Source organism: Cebus imitator, unplaced genomic scaffold, assembly GCF_001604975.1.
Source record: "Cebus imitator isolate Cc_AM_T3 unplaced genomic scaffold, Cebus_imitator-1.0 Scaffold58, whole genome shotgun sequence".
NCBI classification, from domain to species: domain Eukaryota; kingdom Metazoa; phylum Chordata; class Mammalia; order Primates; family Cebidae; genus Cebus; species Cebus imitator.
Window position 1 is genome coordinate 1,801,837 of NW_016107373.1, and position 11,492 is coordinate 1,813,328.

At 40.5% G+C, this 11,492-nt stretch overlaps 1 protein-coding gene across 18 annotated transcripts in view; it reads left to right on the forward strand.

The window, feature by feature from the left end:
• The window catches only part of PHF21A (PHD finger protein 21A), a 197,826-nt gene that overhangs the window by 139,933 nt on the left and 46,401 nt on the right, over positions 1 to 11,492 (forward strand). For all 18 annotated transcript variants that reach the window (XM_017529362.2, XM_017529345.2, XM_017529353.2 and 15 more), the window contains one exon: positions 5,493 to 5,699. In XM_017529362.2, the coding sequence (XP_017384851.1) occupies positions 5,493 to 5,699 (207 nt within the window). The remainder of the gene's footprint in view (positions 1 to 5,492; positions 5,700 to 11,492) is intronic.

Genomic DNA, 11,492 nt, shown 5'->3' on the forward strand with positions numbered 1-11,492 from the left:
TCACCATGTTGACCAGGATGGTCTCGATCTTTTGACCTCGCGATCCACCCGCCTCGGCCTCCCAAAGTGCTGGGATTAGAGGCGTGAGCCACCGTGCCCGGCCTCACATCACCTCTTCTTTAGAGGATAATTGCGTGGCACATTCTGAAGACTGCCATATGTCCTTCCTGCATCCTCAGTGTTGATGAATATTGCTGTGACTTATCAATGCAGTGGCTGAGTTTTAATTAGTAGAAACTCTTTTTTTTCCTCTTTGAGTAAGTTCTGATCTCACCAGCAAATAAACATTTTTCCAGGCTAGTTTTTCCATATGCATAAAATTTAGTATACTTGGTTTCATTTCGAGCAATTGGTGAGTCTGGATTTTGAGTAAGATTTGATAACTTTCTGGATTTGTGAAAAGTTGCAAGTCTCTATCAGCCTCTGGTATGAAGAATGAAGGTTGTGTTTTTAGATTGCATGTTGATTCATGAAGGAATAAAAGGATGCATTTTTAAGGAAATACTGCGTAAGAAGATGTCTTGAGTGGGTGTGGCCCTCTAATAATTGATATGCAACAGATACTGCTATATAGAACACAAACCAGTTGAGTGACTGAATGTGTGAAAAAGCAGAGACTTGAAGCACCGACATCCAGTTGTGGAGGGCAGGGTCTTGAAGTTCCTTTTGAGAGAAGCTTTCTAAAATTAGTGGGAGCAATTTTTGATAGAAATAAAGTGGTGGGTTGATTGGAGTGGGGACAGTCCTTCCATATCTCCATCTCCCTTCTATGTTGACAAAAGCCATGGAACATGGAATGATTGACCTAGATGGTGGAAAATGAACTTGATTTTCTGTTGTATTAGACCTATAAGATTCTGTATTTTTCTTCAGGACCTGTCTTGCTGTCGTGTGAACACATTGATAGTATCGCTGAATGTCACAATATTGATCGCTGTGACTACCTGTCTTGGAAACTGTGACTTGAAGTGTCAGAGGCTCTGTGAACTCTTCTGCCTGAACAAGCCCTGATGAAACCCAGTGATGCGAATGTCAGGGGAATCTAAGGCTCTGTGTTACATGCTGGGTTTATGGAGCAGTTCTTGACAGATGAATTGAAGGGGGCGGTACTAGCAGTTCTGGAGGCCTGGCACATTGGCTTATTGTTTACAGAAATACATTAAGAAGAAAAGATGAGTTGATAAGTTATTAATTTTTTCTCCCTCTCTCCCTTCCGCCTTTGTTCTTTCCAGCTTTCTTTTTTCATTTCCCGGATTTTTTTCCCTCTCTTTTAACTCTCATTAACTTATCAGTGAATGATGAATGGCCAATTTGTGAAATTTAGCCATTTCTCAAAGCTTCAGGATAATGTTCCAGTATAGTTAGCTACATTTAAAGATCTCCATTATATGTGAATACCTTTGAAAATATCAAATCATGTATGCCATTATAACCTTCATCAATGACCAGTCATGACTTCTTTGTTTAAAACACATTGTAGTAAAAATATAGGCTCATCTTCTGTGGAGGTGAGAGGATATCCTTTGTATAGTTTGACATTGAGAACTTTGCATGATACCACACAGCTAGGATTTTTGAAATATTTTCGACAGATTCCCTTACTGCCACCCAGAAGTGGTACTGACCTAGAGCCGGGGTCCCACTGAAGTCATGTGAGTTCTGTGTTTGCCAGAGCTGCAAGACTCAACTAGAACGAGACTGGATGGTGAGACTTAGAAAAGCCAACTAATGTGCACAAGCAGCTCTCCTTTACTAGCCAGTCCGTGGTAGAGCCTGCAGGGCCCCCACGCCTAAGGAGCACCTCTGCTGCAGAGCCCACCTGGCTTTCAGTTACTGGTTTCTAAGTGCAGTCATCTATGTTTAAGTGACAGAGGCATCAGTGCTTCCTCCAAACCTTGATGTAAAAAATTTTTTCACAGATAACCGCAGACATGTCTAACTCCACACATGTGGCATTCTAATCTGGTGAACACAGCAAGGAGTAAGGGACAATTCATTTCTGAGTGGCAGTTTGACATATCAAAGCTGTCTTTTTTTTTTTTTTTTGAGACAGAGTCTTGCTCTGTCGCCAGGCACCAGGCTGGAGTGCAGTGGGGCAATCTCGGCTCACTGCAATCTCCGCCTCCTGGGTTCAAGCAATTCTCCTGCCTCAGCCTCCCGAGTAGCTGGGACTACAGGCGCATGCCACCACACCCAGCTAATTTTTGTATTTTTTAGTAGAGATGGGGTTTCACCATGTTGGCCAGGATGGTCTCGATCATTTGACCTCATGATCCGCCGGCCTCAGCCTCCCAAAGTGCTGGGATTACACAAAGCTGTCTTTTAAAGAAAACTTCACCCAGCTCATATGATCTGACCTGTAATGTGGAGCTCTTTCTCTTTCTTTTTGCTTTTTTTCCCCCTCCTCTCAAGGACTGATGTAAGTGTGCAAGTATTTTGATCATGTTCTCCCCGCCAACCTCCACCCCTAGCTTCCACGGCTTTGTTTCAGGCCCTGGGGGAGGAGCAGTTGTGAATGCAGTGTGACTCACTTGACTCCCACGCTGCTGATTCTGGTTCTGATTGGTTGTCACCTTGCTCTAGCCATATGGCTGAAGAGTAGTACTCTAGCCTGCATCCCTTGCTCCTGCTTTCCCCTACTGTTCCCTTTGGTTGTACACAACATTAGGAGCGGGTTCTGGGCTTTGTTTCTTGCTTCTAGTTTACTTTATTTAGGCAGTGAGTAGGAGAGCACACTGTATTTCCTAAGGATGGCTGTTGAGGAGAAAAAACACCCTTTCCTTTTGTGACTGGTATAGTAATTAGTTTCCTGTGCTGTTTTTGTTCAAAGTTTGTTTTTTGGCAGGTGTCAGGTTTATGTTGTATTATTTTGTCCCGATTTTTCTCCTTCCTCTGTTTTGATCTGTTTTGGGTTTTTTGTTGTTGTTGTTTTATAAGAGCTCTTAAGGTTTCTTTCTCTGGCTGCTGATGCTGCACGTTAGCTAGTTCATTAATATGCTTGATGTCTGCTAGGGAGGAGGACTGAAAGCAACTCTAAATAATTATTTAATTTTTAAATGTCTAAATGTTCTGGCAGTCACCAAGCAATAAAATCTACATGAGATTCTCAACATTATCTGCAGCACCGCTGCTATTACTTTGCCTTCTCCTAAACTACAGCAGTTCAATTATTCTGCCTTTTATATTTGAGAAATAGAATTTTGAAGACTCGAAAGTTAATTTTTATAAGCATTTGATATTTTATTAATTTGCATTTTTATTATTTTGCAGATGGTTTCTGCAAAGACTTCAAACTCTGCATCATTTAAAAAAAAATATTTACTCAGGCAGTGCTAGCAGAGTATAATGTATAACAGAATTTTTCCCCCAAAAAATTGGCCTTTACATAATATTTTAGTTGTCTGAAAAGAATCAATAATAAAATTTTTTTTTAAAAACCTCTCGCCCAGGCATAGTGGCTTACATCTATAATTCCAGCAGTTTGGGAGGCTGGGGTGGGCAGGAGTTTGAGACCAGCCTAGGCAACATGACGAAACCCCATCTCCACAAAAAATTAGCTGGGCGTGGTGGCACGCACTTGTAGTCCCAGCTACTTGGTAGGTTGAAGTGGGAGGATCACTTGAGCCTGGGACACGGATGTGGCAGTGAGCCAAGATCATGCTGCTCCACTTCAGCCTGGGTGACAGAGCCAGACCCTGTTTCAAAAAAACATAATAAAAATAGAAAAACCCAAAAATAAACAAACAAAAACAACTCTCAAGAAAACATTTTTTTTTTACTTAAAGGTTTTAGAAATTTATTATGTAAATATTTTAATGTTCAAATATGTTAAATGAGTAATCCACAGATTTAGATTCTTTAGAGAATGTGGGAGGAGAAGTTGTTTAGAACCATAGACAGGCATTTGAATATTAACCTGGCTCTGACGGTTTCACCTAATTATTTAAAGCTCTTTGTTCATTTGTTTTTCTTCATTCATAATCTATGTTAGAGAGAGCCAAGATCGTGCCACTGCAGTCCAGCCTGGGTGACAGAGCAAGACTCTGTCTCAAAAAAAAAAAAAAGAAAAAAGAAAATCACAGTCTATTTTTATCAGGAATAGCACACCTCTGCTAATGAACTAACTGGAAAGCGTATGAAATAGGAGAGGAATGCTGCTTATACCTTCTTCCTGCCATTAGGGCAGGAGAGTCATAGCCCAAATATGGCCCCAAATAGTTATTATATACTTTATGAGCCATTTGCTGGTCTTTGGCCCCACTACTTTATACATCATGTAAAGAGAACAAGGACATTTACTCAGCAATATAGTTCTAAGTGCAGACCATAGCTGTGAACAAAATAAGCGCCTGCCCTCATGGGGTTTACATTCTGTTGAAATGTATTATAGTAATGAAGTTGTCCGGAAAGTGTTTCTCTTGGATTTGAGCAAGGCCTAGAAAATGTGAAGAACTTTGACTTAAATTTTCACTCCATGCAGTTAAATCCCTACTCTGCCTAAACAAATGTGTGTACTTCCACAGATCCTGTCCCAGCACAGAAGTCCTGCTCATGAATTGCACATTTCAGTAACTTAGAATGTCTGTTATTTATATGACATATTACTGGGATCAAGGTTTCTTTGTTTACACGTTTAATGTTTTCAACTGGGACAGATATATGATGTTTACTTAATAAAAGTTACTATGGATAGTTTCTGTGTTATCATATGTAGAAAATACTAAGCTGGGCACAGTGGTGTGCGCTTGTAGTCCCAGCTGCTTGGGAGGCTGAAGTGAGAAGATTGCTTGATCCCAGGAGTTGCGGGGACTGGGGAAGGAGCAGTAGTGCACTATGCACTGCAAGGCTGTAGTGCATTATGACTATACCTATGAATAGCTACTGTACTCCAACCTAGGCAATATAGAGAGAACCTATCTCTAAAAATAAAACTAATAATAATGATCAACAATATGTCAATCACAGTTCTGAGTACTTTCCATAAAACAAGTCATTTGGTGCACATAAGAACCCCAAAGGTACTGTTAACCACCTCATTTTAAAGAACAAGACAGTGAGACCCAGGTAGGTTCATAAACTTACCTAACATCTTATAACTGTGAGTAGCAAAACTGAAATTGGAGTTGAAGTAGGATGACTCCAGAGCCCTGCTTTTTACTGCTACATTCTATACTGCCATCAGCATGCTGAGTTAATAACGGTCAGGAAATAGGAGCTCTGCTTTGTGATCTTGTTCAGGTTTTTTATTTGTGTGCCTCAGTTACCCTTTATATATAAAACATTTCTTATACCATCAGTTTCATATTAGCAATAATGTATATTAATTGCTTTAAGCTCTTCATGTAGAATCTGTGTAAATTTAGATGTAATAAGTCTTAGATGAAGCTAGTTATAGGAAAGATGTCAGAGACATATAATTGCTGCATATTTTCTATGTAGCTGATAGAGCAGTATTCTAATATATTTTATTTCTTTTTGTCTTCATTTGGTAGAAAAGAGTAGTTGAACAGCTACGGAAGAACCTGATAGTAAAGCAAGAACAACCGGACAAGTTCCAAATACAGCCATTGCCACAATCTGAAAACAAACTACAAACAGCACAGCAGCAACCACTACAGCAACTACAACAGCAGCAGCAGTACCACCACCACCACCCCCAGCAGTCAGCTGCAGCCTCTCCCAACCTGACTGCTTCACAGGTAAACGTGTGGATGGAATGTTGCAGGCTGCAGGTTGTAGACTGAGTTGTTATTGGTCTTGTAGAACCGAGTCCTATCTCAGACTATACTAAGCTCAACTAAAACTAAACAAAAGCTATTTTCGTTGCTTTTTTGTAGTATAACCCAGATAAGTATCACTTGAAATCATTGGCAGAAGGAAATAACATTACTAAGAAGCAAAAGTTAATGATCTCCCACCTGTCCGAAGAAGGGGAGCAAGGTAGTCAATAACAAAGAAAAATCACTTCTCTGCATTACAGCAGAATTAAAATCTTATTTTGAATTTTTGGAGGTATTTGTTTACACTTGTTCTAAAAGTTTGTGATTTGACTCTTCTGGAATTCCTTTTCTGGAATTCTTAGCAAGTAGGCATAGAGCTATTCCAGGATCAGTGCGGGACCAGATAGAAAGAAGCATTCAGAAAGCTGTTATGGCTAGGCGCAGTGGCTCAGATCTGTAATCCCAACACTTTGGGAGGCCGAGGCAGGCAGATCACTTGAGGTCAGGAGTTTGAGACCAGCCTGGCCAACATGGCAAAATCTCATCTCTACTAAAAATACAAAAATACTAGGCAGGCATGGTGGCATGCACCTATAATCCCAGCTACTTGGCAGGCTGAGGCAGGAGAATCACTTGAACCCAGGAGACAGAGGCTGCAGTGGCAGAGATCACACCATTGCACTCCAATCTAGACAACAGAGCGAAATCAGTCTCCAAAAAAAAAAAAAAAAAAAAAAAAAATAAAATAAAAAAAAAAAAAAAAAAAAAAAAAAGAGTGCTATATTTGCACTATTCATAGAAACATTCATTTTTAAGCCGTTATTCATGAGAAAATGAATTTGTTCTAATACATTGATGGGAATCTGAAATGAAAGCTACAGGTCAAAACTAAAGAAGTGGGAGCTTAATAAAATTCTAACTTAGTGTAGTTGTGCAAATGTTTTTACTGAAAAGGGCATTTAAGCATATAATGTAAGAATAGTGAGGCAATCAAGACACACAAAAAGGACATATTTGGAAATGATATTCCAAATGATGCTTGAATCCTTGAAGGTCGCAGATCCCTTCATGACTCTGTTGAAAGCTCTAGATCCCTCTCCAGAAGAATATACATTCACACTTACTACACTCATTTTTGTACACTTCAAGGATTTTGGGATCCTCTGAAACCTAAGCATGGCTACCTCTTCAAACCAACACCAGGTCTCTGCTGTGTTTTTATATGTAGAGAAAAAAAGTATAGTTCACTTGGCCGTTCACTGTTTATGGACATTGAATTGGTTCATGTGCAACATTTTGCAAATAAAGAATGAACTTTTTGTGAGAACACTAAAGATAAGTTAACATTTAAGAGAGGTTATTGTAGCCGGGTGCGGTGGCTCACGCCTGTAATCCCAGCACTTTGGGAGGCTGAGGCAGGTGGATCACAAGGTCAAGAGATTGAGACCATCCTGGTCAACATGGTGAAACCCTGTCTCTACTAAAAATACAAAAATTAGCTGGGTGTGGTGGCGCACGCCTGTAGTCCCAGCTACTTGGGAGTCTGAGGCAGGAGAATCGCTTGAACCCAGGAGGTGGAGGTTGCGGTGAGCCGAGATCACGCCATTGCACTCCAGCCTGGGTAACAAGAGTGAAACTCCATCTCAAAAAAAAAAAAAAGAGAGGTTACTGTATACTGGCAGTCTCCTAAGTGCTTACATATATAATAGACATATTCCTTACCCTAATCCTAAGAGGAAGGTATTATTATTACTATCTCTGCTTTTTTTTTTTTTTTTAAAGACTGAGCCTCACTCTGTCACCCAGGCTGGAGTGCAGTGGCATAATCTTGGCTTGGCTCACTGCAATCTCTGCCTCCCAGGTTCAAGCGATTCTTCTTCCTCATTCTCCTGAGTAGCTGGGACTGCAGGCACACACCACCATGCCTGGCTAAGTTTTGTATTTTTAGTAGAGACAGTGTTTCACCATATTGGCCAGGCTGGTCTCAAACTCCTGACCTTTTGATCCACCAGCCTTCTCCTCCCAAAGTGCTGGGATTGCAGGTGTGAGCCACTGCACCTGGCTCACCATCCCTGTTTTTTAGAAGGGAAAACTAAGGCACAGAGAGTTTACATAATTTACCTCAGACCATGGAGGGTGGTATGTGGTGGAGCTAAGATTTGAACCTAGAGGTTTTGGCTGAAAGATATGTCCCTTCAACTACTCTTCTATGCTGCCATTCAATCCAAAAAAAAAGCAATGCCAATACTGCATAAAACCAAAGAAGGAAAAAGAAAAATCCCTGTTATAAATCAGATCACTAGGACAACCTACATAATTTTTACCTTAATCACCACCCCAAGGCTATTTGGAAATTAGGCATTCAAAACTGACTTTAAAAATCCCCTTACCGGCACTTGTATTCGTTCTGAAAGAATGCTTAGAGGATAATTTTTGTTTAAGTTTTAATCAGAATTGGGTTAGGTTGTTCTCTTTCCAAAGTACAGTTTGATCAGAAAATGTTCACCTGGAAGGAGTGTGGTAGAATTCATTGTTTCCTGTTACACAGGAGTTTTCTGTCTTAACTCATGGAAACATTCTGTATAAGTAACATTTTATGTTATCAAAATCAAAGGAGACTGGGCACAGTGGCTCACACCTGTAATCGCAACACTGTGGGAGGACAAGGCTGGTAATCACGAGGTCAGGAGTTTGAGACCAGTCTGGCCAGCATGGCAAAACTCCATCTCTACTAAAAATACAAAAATTATCCAGGCGTGGTAACCTACATGTGTAATCCCAGCTCCACAGGAGGCTGAGGCATGAGAATCACTTGAACTTGGGTGACAGAAGTTGCTGTGAGTCAAGATCATGTCACTGCACTCCACGCTGGGCGACAGAGTGAGACTCCATCTCAAAAAAAAAAAAAAAAAAAAAATCAAAGGAAGCAGGTCCAAAGTACTTGTAATAGCTTTTCCTTTCCCTGGTAGTCTGTGTTGCTTTGGGATGGTGGCTGGTGAGAGGTCTAGGGTTACCTCCAAAACAGTGTTGTGTAGCATCTAAGGGCGTCTCTCCATCCAGTAGCCTACCTGATATATTTAATTGATTTTGCCAGCCTTTTTAAAATATGGTTTTATTTAATGCAGATGTTTAATGTTAAAAACCAAAAGGATCCTCTAAGCTTTTGGGTTTTGAGTTTACAGTAAATTACCAATATGATTTTTTTTTTTTTTTTTTTTTTTTTTTTGGAGACAGGATCTGGCTCTTTCTTCTAGGCTGGAGTGTAGTGGCACAATCTCAGTTCACTGAAACCCCTGCCTTGAGCCATCTTCCCACCTCTGCCTCCCAGATAGCTGGGACTACAGGCTCAGACCACCATGCCCAGCTAATTTTTGTATTTTTTGTAGAAACAGGGTTTCATCATGTTTCCCCATCTCAAACTCCTGAGTTCAATTGATTCACCTACCTTGGTCTCCCACAGTGTTGGGATTAAAGGTATGAGCCACTGTGCTTGGCAGTACCAATCTATTTACTGAACATACTCTATGTGCTCGATTCTGATATACAAAGAGCACTGGTCCCTGCCAAAAATCTGGTATTTTGTAATTAGTAATTTTTATTTGTTCTATAAATATTTATGAAGTTCCTACTGTGTGCAAGCACTGTTTTAGGTAATGTGGAGGCTAAATGCACAAATTAGAGAGTTTGTTTTCAAGAATTAAAAAAATTTGAGATGTAGATGAAGTTTGAGGACACAGTAATTTTGACTAGAGGGATCAGAAAGTACTTTTCAAGGATGGTTGCATCCGAGCAGGGCCCTAACAGATGAATGGAATTTTAGTGATAGAGCAAAGGGGAAAGAGTTTCACAGGTGTGGAGAACACTATGAACAAAAGGATGGAGTCAAAAAGGTAAATACATGCCCTGGGAATCGCAAGTAGGCTGGTGTGGTTGGAATGTGGGATCCATGAAACGATGGAGAGGAGATAAGGCCAACCCTCCAAAGCATGCCACAACTTCTGGGTTTCTTAACAGTCATAGGGAATTGAGGGCAAGGACAAATAGGAGGTTACATATGGCATATATTAAATACACAGTTTCAGAAAGAATTAAGTATTAAGTAGCAATCAGTAAGTTTTTTATTCTAAGTTGGGTGATTGGCATATACCAAGGCATAGAGGAAGCAATGAGGAATTCTTTTTGGAAGGAGGAATGGGGACAGTGCTTTACTTAGTTAACAGCAACTCATACTTGTATGTATATTTTTGAAAGTTTTCCAATCTACAGAAAAAGTGAAAGAATAGAACAACTAAATACAGGTATACTCTCCAACCTATATTCACAGCCCTCTCATTTTTAATGGCATAATGCAAATGTAAAGAGAGCAGTTAATAAAACCAAATAGAAAAGAAACCTTTGTAAACAAAAAAGGGAGAGGGGTTCTTTTTGTGGTTGTTTGAATATACAACAGTGACTGCATACAAAATTAAACAAGCAAAATAATCTAAAATGGATGTGGAAGTTAGTTAGATTCCAGTGTAATAATCCCTTAAATTCTGATATGGATTTCATCTGTTTTGCACTATGTCTTTTCTTTGAGACAGAGTCTCACTGTATTACCTAGGCTGGAGTGCAATGGTGCAATTACAGCTCACCTCAGCCTTGACATCCCAGGCTTGGGTGATCCTCCCACCTCAGCCTCTCAAGTAGCTAGGACTATGGGTGTGTGTCACCATGTCCAGCTAATTTTTATATTCTTTGTAGGGGTGGGGTTTCACTGTATTGCCAACTGGTCTCAAACTCCTAGGCTTAAGTGATCCACCCACCTTGGCCTCCCAAAGTGCTGGGATTATAGGCATGACCTACTGTGTCAAGCCTGAGTCCTTCTGTTCTAAATCAATACTTCGTACTTGGCAGGTAAACAATAAGAGCAAATAAATAAGTAAAAAGGATTTTGCTGTTAGCACTGTTTGCTATGCCATGCATTTCTGCATTAACTTCTAGCTCATGCAATTTGGGTTTTGTCAAAGTAAAGAACCCCTTCATGAAACTGTGGAGAAACAGCTACCTTCTCCACAAGGTAATCATACTTAACCACTGTTAACTAGCTAAAAACAAATCACAACTTTCATAAAAATAAATCTCTTGGCTGGATGTGGTGGCTTATGTGTGTAATCCCAACACTTTGGGAGGCCAAGGTGGGAGAATTACCTGAGGCCAGGAATTCTAGACCAGCCTGAGCAACATAGTGAGACCATGTCTCTACTAAAAATAAAAAAAAATTACAGGTGTGGTAGCGCCCACCTGTAGTCCCGGCTACTCAGGAGACTGAGGTGGGAGGATTACTTGAGCCCAGGAGGTCAAGACTGCAGTGAGCCGTGATTGCGTCACTGCTCTCTAGCCTGGGTGACAGAGCAAGACCTGTCTCAAAAATAAATAAATAATAATAATAATTTGTTGTTGGACACCTTTTTTCTCTATGTCACTTCTTTCTCCTTTTAGAACAGTTCAGACATTTTCATTAGACTTATTTCAAAGTTCTAAATTCCCTTTGTCATCTGAACTATAACACCCCAGAAGTTTGGTTTGTGTTCCCTAATATCAGGAAAAGAAAGGCCGGGCGCGGTGGCTCAAGCCTGTAATCCCAGCACTGTGGGAGGCCAAGGCGGGTGGATCACGAGGTCAAAAGATCGAGACCATCCTGGTCAACATGGTGAAACCCCGTCTCTACTAAAAATACAAAAAATTAGCTGGGCATGGTGGCGCGTGCCTGTAATCCCAGCGACTCAGGAG